General features: G+C 53.7%; 1 protein-coding gene across 2 annotated transcripts; it reads left to right on the forward strand.

Annotated features, from left to right (window-relative positions):
• Positions 1-18,070, forward strand: Bpifb3 (BPI fold containing family B member 3). Of its 2 annotated transcripts, XM_076570911.1 has the most exons (16): positions 1-51; positions 1,563-1,688; positions 2,454-2,610; positions 4,180-4,284; positions 4,610-4,750; positions 5,876-5,939; positions 6,881-6,941; positions 7,754-7,845; positions 7,973-8,152; positions 10,326-10,379; positions 11,767-11,937; positions 12,430-12,497; positions 13,667-13,709; positions 14,491-14,554; positions 14,974-15,050; positions 15,748-18,070. In XM_076570911.1, the coding sequence occupies exons 2-16, from the start codon at positions 1,577-1,579 to the stop codon at positions 15,775-15,777; spliced, it is 1,419 nt and encodes a 472-aa protein (XP_076427026.1). In that variant the 5' UTR covers positions 1-51; positions 1,563-1,576; the 3' UTR covers positions 15,778-18,070. The 2 variants fall into 2 exon arrangements, with proteins under 2 accessions (XP_076427026.1, XP_076427027.1); XM_076570912.1 differs by lacking the exons at positions 4,180-4,284; positions 4,610-4,750 and having other exon boundaries at positions 3-51.
• The last annotated feature ends 1,740 nt before the right edge of the window (positions 18,071-19,810 follow it).

Genomic DNA, 19,810 nt, shown 5'->3' on the forward strand with positions numbered 1-19,810 from the left:
AGCAGCTGACAGGAGGTGGGGACCCACCTGCAGAGCAGGAGGAACAGGCTGGTAAGGTGGCCCCATGTAGCCCTAGGTGGTCCCAGGTGGCTCCAGGTGGCCTGGCTCCATCCTAACCCTCTCCACAGACCTAGTGACTCTTACTGTCTCATCTGAATAATGGGCACAGAATGAATCACTTTCAGTGGGAAGAGGAACCTGGGAGCATCTGGAAGACAAGAGGAGGGAATCCCCCATCTTACAGATCTGTAGTCCTTGCTACATAAGGCCATGGCAGGGCTGGCTGAGCTAGGGCCCAAATCACCCATGACAGAGTTCCAGGCTAGCCTCTTTCTCTAAATGATGGGATTTGAATGCCCTCCTTCCATCCTGGTATTTTTTCCTATGAGAGACCCTAGGGTGGCAAGGCCACTCAGGGCCACATCTTAGTAAACAAGATTTACAGTCAAGTTTGTTGCTGGGTCATGTGGTACCTATTGGGCACCTTTGTGCCAAGGAGAAGGTCTGGGTTGACTCAGTCTGTACTAGAACCTGTAACTTGGTGAGTGAAGAGCTACTGGATCCTACCCTCACCCATGACAGGTGCCCTTCCAGCCCATGTGAGGCCCAAGACACAGTCTCCTCCTTCCTGTAGCTTACGGAGTTGGCCAGCAGGGATATGGACACATTTGAGTAAATGCGACTTGTGAGAAGTACCTCAAAATAAATATCGCAGTGATTGGTAGGATTCTCCAGACAGGGCAAGGAGAGGAGAAGACAGCAAATCTGACAGACTAGGAGTCAGCCATGAAGTGACACAGAGACCTCCTAGCAACTGGAATAACATGTGCAAAGGCCCTGGGGTGGGCCAGGATTTAGAATATTTAAAACCAAGGTGGCGAAAGAGATTTATGAGTAATAGTGAGGAGCGCTGGGCCTCATCCCTTGGGTAGTGGGAGCCACTGAGGGGCATCTAGTGTGAGGGAATAGATGGAGATACAACTAAAGGGAAATCAGCTCTGTGGATTTATAGTGATAGCCAGCTATTTATGCTCTGCCTTCACCCTGTTTTCCATGTCAGTGACAACTGGAATAGAGCTGGAGAGGAGGGATATATTAGACTGAGTGCTGTGTGTCTCTGACCAGCTAGTCCTGAAATGGCGTCGGCAGCCCACAAGGAAGCAACCTGGAGCCACAGCTCCCTCCCTGCTACCAAGGAGGGTCTCACTGAAGCATTTACCCCAGACCCTGCCAGGCTTACAGAGCCACATGACAACTGTTAAGTCACGTGGATTCAGAGTGGAATGTTGGTCCTACTGGTGGTTAGCTCTTGGTTGAGTTCCCTCCAGCTTCTGGGCCTCAATTTTCCCACCTGCAAAAAGGGAGCCCATGCAGGCGTTGGAAGCTGTGCTGGGCAATGCGATGCTTCCCCTAGGCGATGGCTGGATAGGGCAGGGATAAAGCCACACCTGGCTGTCCAGGAAGGAAAGAGGGCTCCAGAGCAGCAGTGACAGTGATGGAGAGCAGGAGGGGACAGGCTGGGTCCAGTGCAGACCTGGAAAAGTCTCCCCCCTCCCCCACAGGTGTGCGGCTGACGATGCTGGGTGTGTACACCCTGCTTCTGCTCTGGGGCCTGGCCACTCCGAGCCTGGGGCTGCTTGAGACAGTGGGCACACTTGCTCGGATTGACAAGGATGAACTGGGCAAAGGTGAGCCAGGGGCAGGTGGGCAGGCGGGGAGGGATCCGACCCTGACTGCTGGCATCACAGACAGCTCTTGGAGCTGAGGCTCGCAGGGCTCAGCTGACATATTCTGCTATATTCTGTGAGCACCCTGGAGGAGCCGGCAGCACACTCTGGCTTGGGCTTGCTCTCCAGCTCCTCCAGTGGCCATGATGCCTCTTGCTCGAGCAGAGAACTGGGCTGTGCGGAGCTGCCTGGGGTTGGGGGCAGGCATGGGGAAGGGACTGGCTGTGTTGTATCCCCACCTCTTGTATTTGGGGTGACCATCTCAGGGACAGTACAGGGTTACCCACAGTGGGGCTCCTTCACCCTGCCCACAGTCACAGAGTCAGGCTGTGGACCTCAAGATGGGGTTGCTCCTGCACTGCCTCAAATCCCTCGATCCACTCTCCATTCCGGCTGCAGGATAGCACTGGGATTTAGAGCCTGAGTTTGACTCAGGGCCTCACATTGGGTTTGCTCTGACACTAGGCAGTGTCTGCCCCTTTCTGGTTTTTTGTTTGTCTGTCTTTAGATGCAGGGATTGTCAGCGGGGCGTGATCATTATTTCCCGACACTCCCTGGGTACCATAAGTGGGGCCAGTGGGGGGAGTTCCCACCCCTTGAATGTGACATGTCAATCCTAGTGGAAACAGCTCCTGAAGCTCAGAGGAAAGGGACAGAGGCTTTGGTCCTGGTCCTCAGGGTGGAGGAAGAGTTTACTGAATCTTCTCCTCCCCACCTTCTCTGTAGCCATCCAGAACTCACTGGTTGGGGGCCCTATTCTACAAAATGTGCTGGGAACAGTGACATCGGTGAACCAGGGCCTCCTGGGCGCAGGAGGGCTGCTTGGAGGCGGCGGCCTGCTGAGCTACGGGGGCATCTTCAGTCTTGTGGAGGAACTCTCTGGGTGAGGCCTCGGGGCTCTGAGGGGCTCTGCAGGAAGGCTTGTCCCCACCTGCCACTGGGAAGAGGGGCTGTGATCACTGGTAGGCAGTGAGGGTGGTGCAGGAAGGTGGGGGAGAAGATAACTGTGAGCCTGGCAGGGCACGGACAGCCTCACGCCACCGTCACTCAGGTGTGCGCGGAGACAATTGCAGTTGCTTGCTGTGTGACCCTGGGGAGGTTGCTTGGTTTCTCTGGGCTAAGCCAGGTGTCTGCCTGGCTCCTACCTTCATCCCTTTTGGGTGTCTGTTCAGAAGACTCTGGCCCTGCCGAGCTCCTCCTCAGCCCCTCCACACTTCAGGGTCTCTAGGGGACGCTCACTCTGTACACACCACACATTTTACTGGTTTATTGTCACCACAGTAGATTATAAAACCAAGGAGGGGAAGAATCCTCATCTGAGCTGTTCCCTGGAATGCCCTCATTGTATAAACAGGGCTTTGTGATAAGTTTAGAATGAAAGAAATGAGCAAGTGGCTAATACTTTGAGCAGGACAGTCACCAGCAGGGGTTTCTAGGTGACCCTAGGCGCTGCTGGTAACTTGGTCTCCCAAATGCAGAGAGATGAGACACATGTCAACTCCCCCCGCAGGTGAGTGGGTGGAAGCCAACAGGGAAGGTCCTCGCTGTGCTCACTCAGTGGTGGAGGGGACCATGTTTGTGTATGACTGCAGCCCACACGCTTGGCCATGGCCGGAGTGAATCAGGGCATCTACTCAGCCGAGGAGCATAGGCTTGTGGTGACAGAGGAGAGGGGGGCCTGGCCCCCACATAGCACCCACATCTACGAGGGTGCTGGTGACAGCTGAGAGTGCTCAGCTTCCTTGAGTCACTCTGAGGTAGACCTTGTCAGGGTCCGGGTTTTACACATGTGGACGTCGAGACACACCAGCAGTGTGGTGTTTTCCTAGTCCCAGTTAGGTAGCCACAGAGCAGGGGTGCGAAGTGTCCTGGTTGGATACCACGATATCAGGACAGCGTTAATATGTATGCAGCAGGCCAAAGAGAACCATGTATTCAGTGAGCACTCAATAAACGCTATCACTATTATTAGATTCCCCATCTCTCCATACCTCCCTGGCTGAATGAGCCTCGTATCGTCCTTGCTTCAAGGAGCTGTAGAATGTGCCAAAGCCTGATATGACAGGGCTGTAAGCTACAGGCTGAGAACCAGGAAGGAGGACTTCCTGGAGGAGGGGATGTCTGTCTGAAATCAGGAAAGCCAGGAGGACTCAGCCAGCTGGAAGAGGGTGCCAAGTTAAAGGGTGTCAGGAATGGGAACCCCAGACAGGAACAGTGAGAATGAGCTGGAAGGATAACAAGAAATCCCTTATAGGGTGTTCTCTGGGTGGGGCCCAACGTCACAGGTAGAGACCTAATTAGGGCTGAGGAGGCTGCCAGATAGGTCAGGGCCTCCAACTGTGATGCTGGGGTGACATGGCTCAGCCCGGACCATACCGGGAATCTGCTGGTCAGAGTCTGACCAGCGCCCGGCGTATGTAGGAGTGAGCAACCTACTCCCCCCCTTCTCCAGGCTGAGGATAGAGGAACTCACTCTGCCCAAAGTGTCAATCAAGCTGCTGGCAGGGTTTGGGGTGCAGCTGACCCTGCACACCAAGATTAGCCTGCACGGCTCCGGGTGAGTGTGCTTCTGGGAGCCCCCACCCACTGCCTCCCCCCATTTTCCCTACCCTGCTTCCTTCCCAAGGGACTCCCATTCTGTTTCTCTTGGGCCCCACTCTATTCCATTCCCTCAGAGAACCCCACCTCACTGATGATCCCCAGACTTCCATGGCGTTTCTCAGGCCCTCCTCCACTGCCTGAGGTGGGGAAGAGGGGGGTGCAGATGCTTGGGGACCAGGCCACCTGCCATCCAGGCCCAAGGATGGAGTGGGCATGGCCTGGGCGTGGTGAGATGGGGAAGGTCTGGGAGGCAGGCCGTACTCATTTTGGGGGTCTTGCAGTCCCCTGGTGGGCCTCCTGCAGCTGGCAGCCGAAGTGAATGTGTCCTCGAAGGTGGCCCTGGGCATAAGCCCACGGGGGACCCCCATCCTGGTCCTTAAGCGCTGCAACACACTCCTGGGCCACATCAGCCTGACGTCAGGGTGAGTCTCTGGCTTGGGACCGGCTTGTACACATCCAGCATGGGGTGCCGATCTCCCAGCTCTGCCCGGGAATGTCATGCTGCCCTGCAGCCCCAGGCATGAGAACCAACCCGAAGCTCACAACACACCTCCTCCAGAGTGACGTCCTTCTCCTGTCGCTAGGGTCCTGCTCAGGGCTCCCTATCTCCCAGAATCTCTGTCCCTGCTCTCACTGTGTAAGAGCCTCAGCGTTGCCTCTGGCTTGTGTGATTCTGGGACCATTGCTCCATGTCAGGGCCTCTGTGTCTCCTTCTGTGTGCGTCGGCACATACCTTCACATCCACCTGCCCATACTTGTGACCAGCCTCACTCTAGGGAGAGAGCAGGGCCCCTGCAGGGCAGAGGGTCTTCCCAAGGTCTCAGACACGGATGGGGCGGGCATAGAAGCTGGTCTCTGACCGCTGCGCCGTCCTCCCCTGGTTCACTGCTCCTCTGTCTCCCTGGCACTGTCTTTATCCTAGGCCAAGCCCCAGCTCCCCGACCTTGCTGGCTTGGTGTTAGCTCCAGTAAAGGATGGAGGTCCTCTGTAAAGGCTTTAATAGGGATGGGGACTTTGGGCTTCTTAAATTCCAGTGTCTGTTCTGATGGTCTTTGGGTTAGTAAGCCCAGGGTACTGCTGCTGTCTGGGAATGTGGCTTTGTGCTGGCGTGACCCTGTATCCCCATGGTCTCCAGACAGGTCTGAGCCCAACCAATATCTCTTATCCTCAGGCTATCAACCCATTCATTCATTCATTCTTCATTGAGCCTCATGCTAAGCCAGACATTGCTGCACATGCAAATGACCCTTGACTACAACTCTTGGGTGGGACAGCGGGGGATGGGGGTGGGGGTGGTCGGATACTTCCGGAGCATGGGCTGCATAGTAGGCATGTGTGCTCCCTCTCCAATCTGCCAGTGGCAAAGGATAGGACGAGGCTGTCTAGCCAGGGAAGCTAAAGCCATGGGTGGATCATGGGAAGGCGGAGCCAGGGCTTAAATATGGGTCCCCAGAGCCCCTAGAACCTCACCAAAGGAAGAGACAGGAGAAAGGCAGAGCCCCTGGTCCACCTGGCCTGCCGTCCACCTTCACGTCTCCTCCACCTAGGCTGTTGCCCACACCGATCTTTGGGCTCGTAGAACAGACACTGTGCAAAGTGCTGCCGGGACTGGTGAGTGTGCGCTCCCCCCTGCCCCCCACCCCGGGCTGCCAAGGGCAGTTAGCTGGCATCCCTAAGATATGTGAGGAGAACTGTGCGGGTGGAAGTGGATGGATAGCCTACCCTGGACTGAAGGAAGCAGTGAGGCCATGGGAGGGGAGAGGACATCTGAGGTGGACCCAAGGAGGTTCATCCCGGGCTCTGGGGCTGTGTGTGGGCACCTGGCGCTGTGTGCTGGAAGCGCTTTCGGCGGAGTCCTTGGCTGTTACTCTGGGTGGGGTTGTGCTGTGGCTTCTCTGTCTGGTCCTCCTCCTGGGCTGCCCAGTGCTACAGGTCACACCAGCTGCCTGCAGCCATTCTCCCCCGAGTGCCGAGCTGGAACTTGGGCCACCAGTCTTGTCTCAGAGCCCTGTCTTACGTGTCTGCCGATAACTGTGACCTTGGCAGGCAGCCCTTCATCTCCGATCCCAACTTTAGACAGAGGTGCTGGGCTGGAGTCTCACTTGGGTGGGCCAAGTGCCTGCTTGATGCATTCACAACAGGGTTCAGTAAGTGCAGGGCAGAGTGTGATGGGCTTTTTGGATGACAGGGAAGATGAGGTACCTTGGGACTTCTGACCACAGGTCTTCTGGCTCCGCACTGGGGTGGCAGGACGGACCTGCGACTGTAGAGGGAAGAGAAGCTATTGTGACCTTGCTTCAGAGATTCCCTGTAATCTCGACCGCACACCCCCCAACAACCTTTAGCACTTCCTAATGGGGGTTCATGTAACAAAGATGTGAAATTGGGTACCCATATGCGCTGCGCCCTCCACCCCCTGCCTGTCTCCACACTCTGCTTTGCTTTGAGCCTCAGTACCACAGAACCAGCCGTTTTGGAGAGAGGCAGCTGTCTCCTGCCCCAAGCAGGGTGCACCCTTATCTCTCCAGTGACCTCCGTCTCCTCCTGTACAGCTGTGCCCTGTGGTAGACAGCGTGCTAAGTGTGGTGAACGAACTCTTGGGGGCTACGCTGAGTAAGTTGGGGCCCTGCCCCTCCTCTGTGACCCTTCTTTCACCATTGAGCAGGTGGCCATGGAGGGAAGTGGGGCTAGAGGGGACCCTTCCTCCTCAGACTGTCCACTCCACTTTGGGGCAATCTCTGGAAGCCCTAGGGTGGAGACCTAGGAAGGGGTACTAAGGAGGATGTCTAGGGAGGAGTCCAGCTGCCACAGGGTGCAGAGCCTCAGAGCAGCCACATCTGAGATCTCCACCTGCTGGCTGCTGCAGATAGACAGACACTCACTGAGCACCCAGGGTCTGCAGATAGACAGACACTCACTGAGCACCCAGGGTCTGCAGACAGACAGACACTCACTGAGCACCCAGGGTCTGCAGACAGACAGACACTCACTGAGCACCCAGGGTCTGAAGATAGACACTGAGAACTTGGGGCTGAAACAGGAGGCAAAGGTTCTCTGTGGAGATGGAAGCCGCAGGCCCAGAGGCTTCAGCAAGGCAGCCATGGCCATGCAGCCTAGTGACTCCATCTCTCTGCTTTGTGGAGACCTCTGTACTTGGGGAAGTATGAGAAGGTACAGGGCAGGATGGTGCTCTGGCCACACCTCCATCAGGCAGGCATGGGTCAGCCACAGCAGGCCTAAAAACAGGAACACAGGCTTTGTCACTGTGCGGCCTCGGGCTGGGGACCTCCACCAGCTAGGTGAGATGGGGTGACAGCAGCACCCCAATGAGTTCTGGGTTAAAGGTAAGTATGCAGCAGGTGCTCAGTAAATGACAGTTCCCTGCAGCTGGGTTGAGGTCGTCCTGCCTGTCCTCTCTCCTGCAGGCCTGGTGCCCCTTGGGCCTCTGGGGTCCGTGGAGTTCACTCTGGCTACACTGCCCCTCATCTCCAACCAGTACATCGAACTGGACGTGAACGTGAGTGTCTCAAGACCAAGTCAGCAGGGTCAATGAGGGAGCCACAGAGGTGGATGGGGATCCTGGACGAGGCCAGGAGGCTGAGCACTCACGGACCCTCCTGTCTCTGTTGTCTTCTGCCCTGTAGCCCATCGTGAAGAGCGTAACTGGGGATGTCATTGATTTCCCCAAGCCACGCCTCCCAGTCAAGGTGCCCCCCAAGGAGGACCACACCTCCCAAGTGACTGTCCCACTCTACCTCTTCAGCACCGTGTTTGGGCTCCTGCAGACCAACGGTGCCCTCGACCTAGACATAACCCCCGAGGTGGTGAGTGGGATACGGGAATGCTGGGTAGGGACAGCTGCCCCCGGCATTGGCAGAGCTGGCGCTGAGTTTCCCCGTCATCACTCACAGCCTCGCTTAGCCTGTTCTCTGTAAGTGAGGGTTGGGTGTGTTTAGAGCACACACGCTGTTGTCTACCCTGTCCTAGAGGAGGATGTCAACAATCCTCCATACCTTCACTTTTGAAGCCTTCTAAAGTCAGCCCTCCAGAAAGCCACCCCCAACAGCCAGAACTGGAATAGAGTGATGCCAGCTTTCCTCATGTCCTTGCACCAATGAACCTTTCTTGAGTGTAAGCTATTTTACACTAATGTAGGAATGGCTAACATCTCGTCTACTTTCTTAAGAGTAGATTTGAGTTGGAGAAAAAAAAAAGCTAGGGTTAGACTTTGCCTAAGGCTACTTTCACTTTTGTTCTGGAGCTTCTGGGACTTCCTTGCTTCTGTTCCAGTGGTTTAGAAGGCCTGACCTCCAGAAGCCCCACAAGAGGCATTTTCTTGGTCTCAGCTTACCTGGAAGAGTGAGCTCTGAGCTATGGGGAGGCCTCACATACAGCTTAGGCTTAAGGCAAGAGGGTTGGCCTGTCACCTCATGCAGGGTGGGAAGGGGTCTCTAGGAGTCTTCAGCTGAGCATAAGGCAGAGTCTAAAGGAGGGAAATGTGTCTGTTATGGAATATTTGTTTACATTGTAAAGATGTATTTTTGCCAAGGTGCCTTCTGATTGGTTTTAGTAAAGAGCTGAATGGTTAATAGCTAGGCAGGAGGTATAGGTGGGACTTCCTGAGAGAGAGAGAGAGAGAGAGAGAGAGAGAGAGAGAGAGAGAGAGAGAGAGAGAAGAATCAAGGAGACACCAGGAGATGCAAGACAAGTTGGAGGTACAGAATGAAAGAAAGGTAAAAAGTCACATGGTAGAATGTAGATTAAAAATATGGGTTAATTTAAGATACATGAGCTAGTTAGAAACAAGCCTAAGCTATAGGCTGAGCTTTCATAATCAATTAATGAGTCTCCATGTCATTATTTGGGGCCTGGCAGAACAGAGAAAGACTCGGTATATCTGGTGCCACACATTGGGTGTCATATGTAGCAAGTCTTTTTCTGTACCACCAGCTCCCAAATAACAACACGGAGACTTATAATTAATTATGAAGCTCGGCCTTACCTTAGGCTTGTCACACTAGCTCTTATAACTTACATTAACTCATTTACTTTAACCTACATTCTGTCACGTGACTTGTTACCTCATCTCTCTGTACTGCTCATGCTGCTTTCTCCGCATCTGGTTAGCGACCCCAGCTTTCTTCCTCTCTGAATCCTCTTTGTCCCCAGAAGTCCTGCCTAACTTTTTCCTATCTAGCTATTGGCCATTTGGCTCTTTATTTAACCATTCACAGTGACACATCTTCACACAATGTAAAGGAATATTCTAAAACGTGTGTCATCGGATGACCTATGACTGGGGCTGTGAGCTCTGTGATGTGATGTCATCCCAGAACACACCTTACGCTGTCACCATCATGGTGTGTTGACTGAGCCCGAGAGTGCTCCTGGAGCCCTGGGGTCAGAGTGTGGACAGATCTGTTCTTACAGGTGGTTTATGTGGGGTCACTATTGCTTAGCAACCTGACAGGACCATGGTGACCACTACTACCTAGCTACCCCAAGGGCCCAGTGTGACCACACTTCCTAACATTTCAGCTAGAGCTGGAAATCTTATCTGAACCCCCTGACGTATAAAGACTGGAAATGGTCATATTCATGAGTGATCACTGGGGTGATGGACAAGAACCCCTGGGCCAAACCTGTACTTTCTGCTAGGGTCTGGCAGAAATGAGAGGGGCCTGATAACAGGCAGCTCAGTTGCATATCCTGCACATCCTGGTCTGCTGTTAGCCAAGGATAGACCCTGGGCAGAGCTTTAGCATCCCTTGTGTAAAGTGAGGGTAGTCTTAGCTCAGCTGCTGAACTGCTGTGTGGGCGGTGCCAGGGAAGCTGGGAAGAGCACTCCACACCATCTGGCACCTGATACAGGGTCAGTCATCACTAATAGGTGGGAGTCTGTAGCGAGCCAAGGCAGGAGGGACATATACCTGTCTTGCGCACATGCATGGAAATTCCTTCCTTCTCCTCTAACCTCTTGTTTGCTCTCATGTCCAGGTTCCCAGAAATATCCCGCTGACAACGACCGACCTGGCAGCTTTGGCCCCCGAGGTACGTGGTCCTCTTAGGGGTTCCATCAGCATGACTCTTTCCCCATGAACCTGAATGGACTCCAGAGTTTTTCCCAGGGCATCTCTCTTGACACCCATGATTAATACTGAGTCCAAATTTATACTAAAGTGTGGAGTGCTAACAACCATATTCTTTCCTGATAGCCCAACTGACTGAGGAAAGAACCAGAGTGTCCCAGAAGCCACCCGAGTTTGGTGGTCACAGCCACTCCAGCTGGCAGAGGACAGGAGAGTCTTCCCAGGCCACTGATTGCTGTGGTCCTTCCAGTTACTCGGTGGACACTCAGTGGAAGGAAGCACTCAATTAGAGCATTCTGTGTGTCCCAGTGACACCTGGCTCTTGAGAAGTGATGGAGATCAGAATAACACAGCAGTTTAGAACAGAGTCATGCCCCCACCCCAGGACACCCACATGCTGGAATCTGAAGGCCAGTGTCCCAAGCTCAGATTCCAGAGTTACCGAATTATCAATGCAGGGAATCACAAGATTTACCCTCAAGGGTACCCCAGACCTGAAGATGTCTCCTACTCTTGCTCTTCTCTGCCCTGGAGAGACAGAGGAGAAGGGCCATGGATGGAGATAGTGATTAGTACAAGATCTTAGGGCCCAGCTTCCCCATAATTCATCTGGGACTGGACCCACCACTATCCAGCTGGGAGAATCAGAAATCATGCTGATGTTGAGATGACTACTATTACCTTAGGGATCTTAGAGTGTCGGCAGAATCTGAGGGGGGTTGGACAGAGGGACAGAGGATGCAGGTGGCTGCTGCATTGGGTGTGAAGGACAAGGTCTGTGAGTCCATGAAGGGGCTGGCTTCAGGCAGCCTCAAGGAGCAAGGGGGGGGGGCTTGCATCTCCCATAGTCTCAAGGCTGAAGGGCAGAGGAGTCTGAGGAGAGGAGCAGCCTGGGACGGACATTCAGGAGACCCTCTTGAGGGCAGGAGGCAGGTGCACCAGGGGTTGGGTGGCAAAGACAGCTGGGAGGGCCCTCGGGTTGCAGCGGTTTGTGTTCATTGTTTTCTTTTTGACCCTTGAACTTGTTATTTAGCCAAGGCTAGTTTTGAGTCTTGATCCTTTTGTGCTGGGATTTTTGATGTATGCCACCACGCCCAGCTTGCTTGGGGAAGCTTTTGCCTGTGCATGGACTCTGATCTGGTGGCCCCATGGATTAGAGGCTTGCCACCTTGATGAGGCCAGGTGCCTGGTAGCCTAGGTCAGGCAGTACCCTTGATGCCAAGCATGGTGCCTCTTACCTAGTAGACGGACGGCCAATGTGTCTGTCTGTTGACTGTCTGACTGGCTGTTTCTAATACTGGGCATCTAAGCTGTCTTCACGCCCGCTGTTCTCTTCTCGTCTCTCCCAGGCCCTGGGGAAGCTGCCCCCTGGTCAGCACCTCCTGCTCTCCATACGGGTGACAAAAGCACCCCTGGTCGTGCTGAAGAGCAAGAAGGCCTCGGTCTCCATCCCAGCGACCATCCATGTGCTCTCTTCCGTCCCCCAAGGAAGTCCTGTAGCCCTCTTCCAGATGAATGGGGTAAGTGATTGAGAGGATGGTGGGAAGCCTCCTGTGGCACAGCTGGATCCCCCATGTGATCTCTGAACGAAACCTAACAGTTTAGTCAGCTTCCCACCAGCCCCTGATCCTTCTCTGGCCCGGTGGGCCCACACTGTTTCCTTGAGTCCTGGGAGTTGCCCCCCAGGGGCCTGCCTCTGCTCAGCTATCTCCCGAGGAACCTGCTGCCTGCCTCAGCCTGCTGGTCCAGCATGCCGTGTGCTCCACCTGCCCTGCTTATCTCCTCTGCTATCTTTCTAGGTTAGCTCAAGTGTCCTAGGAAGCTTCTAGCTTCCCCATGGGTTAAACAGGGGGTCTCTCCAAGGTCTGCATCCAAGAACTCCTGCAGCTCCTGCCCCACAGTAGGACCCGAGCAACCCGTGGCAGGAATGGCCAGAGGTTCTCCTGGCACCCAGGCTACTGTTCCTATGCCTTGCAGAGTCAGGGAAAACATCTGCCCTCTCTTCTCCCCAGGTTATGACTCTAAATGCCCAGCTGGCTCCATCCACTACCAAGCTACACATATCCCTGTCCCTGGAACGGTAATGTGGGGTCCTAGGGTGGCCTTGTCCCTCCCTCTAGACACAAGAATCAGGAACTGGCTAACATAGGGGCTACCTGGTATTGGTTCACAACACTGAGCTGGGTGTTTAGTGGATTTGTCTCACTTTAAGAGGAAGGGGATGTGGTGGTCACTACAGATGAGGCAGTGGCAGGCAAGAATTCTACCACTGAACCACCCATGCCATGGCAGTGGGGCTCAGAGTAGGTGGCTCTGATTAGCCCTGTCACGGTTCCCTATGCTCAGAGATTGCTCCTTACAGTGAGCCTGCCCCAGGACGTGGAGGCTGCGCCCTGTGCCATCAGCCTGAGGCTGACCACAGGGACAGGAGCCCCAGAGTGCGAGCCGATGCTTCTGCCTTGAATGGACGCCTTCCTTAGATTCCCCTTGTTAACTGGATATCCAGAGAATCCAAACAGCCAAGATGAAGGCGGAAGACCATTCTCCTCACGCTTTCACATACTTCCCAGCACAGCACTTTACAGTTTGTAAAGCAGACTGTAACATAGACTCAAGCAATGAACCTGTGATCTAGGCCTCCCTCTCCAGCTGGTGCTCTGGCTATGAAGTCTGTCTGGCCCCTGTCTCAGTGGTAGAGGATTTCCCAGATGTCTTTGAGATTTGCCCTTCCTGAGCCACAGCACCCAATATTACATCTCCCTGCCTTGGCACCCACAACTTCCCTGTGGTTCCATTGCTGGCCCCCTCCACCAGGTCTGCTGCCTGCTCATCTCTGCCTCCTAGTGGCAGTTCATGCCACAGCACTTCAGAAGAGAAGACAGAGGTCTAGACTTGCCCTGAACTGCACGTGGTATACACTGCTATTAGTGAGCACCTGCTGGATGTGGACTGGTCCATGTGCAGTGTCAGGCTAGGGAAAGGCCACTCATACACACAGGCAGATGGGTGCCGGCTGGGAGAGGTCTGAAGGGAGGTCTCAGAAGGGAAGTGAGGACCTCCCAGGCCATTTCACAAGGAGGAAGACAGAGACCCTGGGCCGAGGCTGGAGAGAGATAAACTAGGCCTGAGTCCTGTTCCTTGTCCCTGGAAAGCCATGACTGGGGTGGGCCAGGGTAAGCTTGATGAACAGCTCTCAACAGGAAGTGAAGAACTGCTAGGACCTCTCAATATTTCTCTTCTCTCTGCCAGGCTGAGTGTCCAGCTGGCCTCCTCCTTTTCCCAACCTTTTGACGTAAGTTCCTGGGAAGAAGGAGCTTGTCAGAGGGCAGAACATTTGGGTGGGGAGTGGGGGCTGAGGCAAGGTCATGGCTGCCTCTGTGTGGGCCCAGCTCCAACAGATCAGAGCAGAAAAACAGAGGGAGTGTGCTAGTGTTCATGCTTTGTGTTTGACTGTGCACCTGTGTTTGTGTGTGCATGCACTGTGTGTGTGTGTGTGTGTGTGTGTGTGTGTGTGTGTGTGTGTGTGTGTGTGTGTGTAAGTGGTACTGATCATCTTAGGAAAGCCAAGCCAATCCCGTGTTCTTCCAAGGTCTTGGATCCTCACTTGTAAACGTCCAAAGGCTTACAAGGTCCAAAGATCTGGAACTTCACACAAAGTCCTGAGCCCAGAAAGTTCTAGCATTTCAGAGCCCCACAGAGCCCTGAGACTCCTGATTCTCAGAGACTTCTGAGGTTCTGAAATCTCAGGGACAGCCTCAGATTCTAGAATATTCTGAAGGCTCCTAAACTATCTAAATTCTAAGGTCAGAATTGCGGTACTGGAGATGGACACATTTCCTTCTCCCCTTGTCAGCCACACCCACCCTAACCCACAGAATCTTCTAGAATGAAATGTGTTCTAAGATCCCAGGCTAAGGGTGAAGCTTGTATTAAGCAGAGTCTCATTTGGTGTTGGGTAGACAGCCCAGATCAAGGGACCCATTACGGGCCAGGAACTGTTTCTTCAGGCTTGCGGGAGGCGTCCAGGCCTCTCGTTTCCCACGAAGTCCCTCCCACACCATCCTCTGTTGCAGGCATCCCGTCTAGAAGAATGGCTGAGTGATGTGGTCCGGGCTGTCTATGTGCAGAGGCTCAATGGTACGGCTGAACTGGAGACTGATTTGCTCCTCGCTCCCTTGCACGGATGAGAATACCGAGGCACTGAGGCCAGAGAGACGCCAGCGTTTCCATTCACAGAGCAGTGACCAGCACCATCGTGGTGCTCCAGAGTTAACCTCACCTGGGCCCTGCTTAAGTGCTCACAGTCAAGTGGGAAGCAGCCGCATCAGCTAGAGCTGACAAAGGGCACAGGGATGGACACCTCTAGGAGATGTGGCTCAAGGGGAACCACAAATGCGACATAGGAAAGATGGGGGTTGTCTTGCTCTGTTTGGGTGTGGTAGGGTAAGTGGGAATGAGCCACAGGAAGCTGAGTCCCCAGAGGGAGAAATGTCTGTCCCTCACCAGGGTTTGAGACAACCCCCCCATCGTTCTCTCCAACCATTTTCTCTTCACAGAACACCTGGAGGTTGGGATACCCCTACCTAAGATTCTCAACGTCAACTTTGCCAATTCAGCAGTAGACATCATTGAGGTGAGCTTCCCTGTGGATGTGCCCCAGATGCCACTTAATCTTATGCCTGGAGAGACATGTTTGACACCTCTGAGGGGCATGCTCTGCCTCGCCCTCTGACCTGCCTCTGTATCATTTCTATATAGCTTATCTCAGAAATAGCTAATATAGAGCACATGTGTTTCTACCTTCTCCTTCCTTGCCCGTGGCAGACATTGTCAATCAATCACCGAATTCTGTTGAATTATGACGTGTCTGACCTGAAGAAGGAACCTCAAATATACTCACAGAACTCACAGTTCTTTGGTTCGCCGATAGCAAATACTTGTTTTGATCCTCTCTCATCTTGTGCCTGTGGCAGGCATGAATAATAGATTGTGACACCCTCAACACATTTTTTTTTTTGGCCACAAATCTGTTCAAATCAGCCTACTTCTGAGTCTTGGGACAGCTCTAGGAAGTGAGCAGAACAGGGGTTTCCATACCAGTTTTTAAGCTGAGGAGGAAGACCAAGGGATGTCAAGGTTATTCAGTATGTTATGTGTAAAAATGGCCCTTGTACTTAAGTCTGAGCCAACAACCTGATCCACACCAGACACATTCACCTGCTCACCCCCCATTTAATGCTGGGTCTCAGAGCAGGTGGCCAGGCATGAGGTGTAGCAGAATATGCAGGGCTGGGGCTTGGAGACCTAACTGAGAATTCCTGTCCTTGCAGAATGCAGTTGTGCTGACCGTGGCTCCGTGAGGCAATATGGCTGCTGCTCTTCCTGTTCACTTCAGAGTCCTGTCTGTCTACACTCAGTTTTCCTCCCAGTCTCTAGCCTGCATTGGTGACAGTATAAGTGCCCCATGGCCACCTGGGTCCACCTTACCCTCTGTCCCTGTGACTCTGCTTGTTTGAGGGTGGGGAACAGCTGGGCAGCCACAGGTCTGCTTCACAAAGCACACAAGCACCTTGGTTCAGTCCCAGCTTCAATAAACTGATCCTTGGTCTTGTGCCTGCCTGCTGGTTCATTCCCTAATGATGCAGGAGCAGTGTTGGCCTTGGCTTCCATTGACCTCCCTCTTTCTAAGTAGGAACTATTGAGAGACAAGGGGACCTGAGGCCAGTTCTTGGAGTGCTGTGTCCCAGCCCACCTGGCTGGCCTGAGCAGGCTTTGGTCCTTGTCATGCCTCCCCAACTCTTCTTCTCCCCGTGGTCCATTCCCCACTCTCCTCCATAACCTGTGTCTCTGACTTTTGGACACTTCTCAGAAGGATATATGAGCTGAATTTTGAGGGGTGAGTAGGAGTTTTCCAAGGAGAAAAGGAGCTGGAACTCCATGAAACAAGGCTGAGTGAGGCTTGCCCCACCCTGGAGAGATGCCCATTGACCAAAGAGAAGACAGGGATGTCCCTAGAACAAGAGAGCACTGCCAAATGCTCTTGACACATGACATGGTCAGCTTCATTCACCAGCGTGACAGCTCTCCAGGAGACACAGTTTAAAGGATTTATTTGGGCTCATGCTTTTGGAGATTTCAGACTGTGACAGGCTGCCTCCATCCTGTGGACTGCAACTAAGGCAGATATTATGGTACTGGGGTGTGTCAGGAATTCCTTCCTCCTCCTTCCTGTCCTATTCCCTGGGCTTCTAGCCTATGGAATGGCGGTGTTGCTCACATCTGGGATGGGGCTCCCCTCAAGTTCATTGCTCAAACAAATTCATCACTAAACAAAAAAAAGATTAGTAAAGTAGGTTTTTACTAGTCTCCCAGGCATCACCCAATGCACACGGGAGGAAGCCATCCAAGCTCCCACTCTGTGGTCCAGGCAGTCTTCCATTGCAGCTGAATGGGCCCAGATGCCTGGCCTTGGTCTCTGTCTCAGTCCCATATTCCCATATGTGCTGAGGGACTGCAACAAGATGGCTAAGACTAGCTGGTTCACAATGAATGGGAATTTACTGGCTCACCATTCTAGAGGATAGGACATCCAAGATGGAGGGGCTGATGTCTGCTGGGGTTCTTCTCGATGTGCCATCCCATAATGCCAGACAGCAGGCCAAAGACAGGAAAGAGATGAAGAGGGAGAGGAAAAAGGAGAGGGAAACACACACACACACACACACACACACACACACACACACACACACACACACGGGGGTGGGGGAGAATACTTTTTTTAGGAACCATTCCCACACTGTGGAATTCATCGCTTGTCTGCTGGAGGGGTACTCATCAGTGCATGAGGCTGGAGTTCCCACAAACCCAACACCTCCCACTGGCCCCATCACACAGAGAGCACATCCAGACCACAGCAGATACTTGTCTGTGATACAGGGAAGCCACGGTTCTCACCCAGTTCCTCAGAGGGCTGAAGTCAGCCCTTGTCAGGTGCTGGAAAGAGAGCCTGGCATATGTGAGTGAGTAGCGACCTGGCCAGGCCTTTGCATGGCTTCCTCTTCCTGGATCTTCTCCCTGAGTTAGGCTGGAACCCTTGTTCCCACCATTGGGGTGCTTAGTGTCCACATCAAGACACCTGGTCTAATTCTCACACTTGACTGAGAGTTCCCCAAAGTCAGGGGCGGAGTCTGCTTACCACTCTACTAGGCACTGAATTCCACCATTCCACAGGCCTAAAAGCAATGGAGCCAGGTGGCCACAGACTGAGACCTCTGAGCTAAAAGAACCGCTCCTTCCTTTCAATCATTTTTCTCAGGTGTTGCATAACAGTAATGGGAAAACTGATGCTACAAATCCTGGTTTTACAATTGGGAAACTGAGGCTTCTGGGAAGTGATATCAGACAGCTCCTAAGTGGCAGAAGCAGGAAGTTTGTGACTCAACCAAGATCCTGTTGACCGTAATTCCAAAGCTGGGCTGTTCCGTGTGCTGCTGTGACCCTGTGATGTTGGTGTCACACACTCACAAAGGGCGAGGCACAGTCCCATACGCCTTTGCATTCCTATATTCGACTTCTCGAATTAGCCCTGCTTTCTAGTGATTGTACAGGAAACTGAGGCACAGGGAATTAAAGTGACAAGCCAAGGCTACACAGATCAGGGTTTGAACTCAGTGTCTCTCTCCTCCAGATACAGAACCCTGGTTCTGAACTTCGACCCTTGGGATAGGGGATATGGTATGAAGAGTGCCCCCTATGGGCAGTTCTAGTGAACTGACCACTCATACAGGGGACCGAGCTGAGGGGAGGAGGTGATGGTGGAGCTGGCACTCTCTGTCTCCACAGAGTGACCCAGCACATGTGCACACACTTGGCTCCCTTCATGGCTGGGTCACCTTCAGGGTGAGTCACCTCCTGGGAGATCTGGATGTCCTTCCGCCATGCTCATGCTCGCTTCACAGCGTGTAGCTCTAGACAAAGGGCCTTTTGGATGCTAAGCCCATGTGATCTCCCTGGCGCCACCACTGCACTAATCCTTCCAGGATAGCCAAGGTGGCCCCAGGAGACAGGCCAGCCTCAGAGCCACTGGGGCAGGGCTGGCTTCAGAACTGAAGGCAGTTAGAGAGGCTGGAGGGGGGGACAACAGCCACCCCCAGGCAGCCACCGTGCTTGGCCCTCAGCAGGTCACATGGGCTTCTGCTTCCTCGGATTCTTGGATTTTACCTGAGTTTAAACGGTGATAGATGTGTTTGCTTATCCAGTATCTGGGGCACACCTCCTTGGTGCCAGGCAGTAGAGATTCAGATTTTACACAGGGGAAGCCCCAGTGACATAGATGGGACCACCCACTGCAAATGCCACTGCCAACTTCTCATGACACAGAGGTGCAGAGAGAAGCCCAGGGAAGGTCAGGCGAGGTCCAAATTGGTGATCCGAGCAGCTGGGGTAGAAACCACTCTGCTCAGGGCGGTTGCTCACACTCGGGGAACCTCGAGGGCCTGTGGTCTCCTGGGGCTTCAGGCATAATCCAGACATTTCATAATCAGCCTTCCACTCTCTTCACTGTACAGAGCCAGGCTGAGGCCAGAGAGGAGGAAGTCGTCCAATCCCAGAGCCCTCCTGGCCCTCGTGGGATTTCTTCCTTATCCCCTGTCTGGCCTTGTGGAGCCTACCAGGACCCTAGATGACGAAGCTGAGAAAGCCCTGTCCCTAGAAGCATTGTGTGCCAGGTCCCATCTTCAGTCTCATGGGCCAGGCTGGATTCAGTCACCAATTTGCTTTAAGCCGGCAGAAAGATGGCAGCAGAACTCATGCCCAGACTCTGTCCTTAGCCGTTCCATTGACGCCCCTGCTGCAGACAGGGAAACTGAGTCCTGAAGAGGAGCTGACAAACAGACTATGCTGTGGTGACACAAGCCAAGATTGTCAGGACTTGAATCTCTGCCACTTGCCTTCAGAGTCCCTTTGCTGCCAGGGAGGGGCAAGAAGCATCGCTTGGTGTGGGGGTGGCAACGTAGGCCTGAGTCTGGCCTTGGCAGGAGAGAGAACCCCCTGGCCTCTCACAGTAGCCGGTGGGAGGGCTGTGGCCTGGAAGGGGCGGTAGCAAGTGGATGTGGAACAGGCTCTGGTCTGGGGGGAGTGTGGGGAGCAGGAGGGCTCAGTGAGTGCCCAGGCAGGTGGAGACTCAGCCTTTGTCTGTGTGTGACACTGGCACCTGTGCTTGTGTTGGGCTGAGAGCTGGGCACACTCCTGGTTTTCCTGGAGAATTCACATCTCAGATGAGGTCCAGGGGTTGCCGAGTGGTCCAGGGGAGGAATAAAAAGCATGGAGGACAGCAGGGCTGGCAGATGCAAAGGCCCAGAGGCAGGAAGAAGGAGGGTAACAAGGAACGGGGAG

The sequence above is a fragment of the Peromyscus maniculatus genome, chromosome 4, assembly GCF_049852395.1.
Source record: "Peromyscus maniculatus bairdii isolate BWxNUB_F1_BW_parent chromosome 4, HU_Pman_BW_mat_3.1, whole genome shotgun sequence".
Taxonomy (NCBI): domain Eukaryota; kingdom Metazoa; phylum Chordata; class Mammalia; order Rodentia; family Cricetidae; genus Peromyscus; species Peromyscus maniculatus.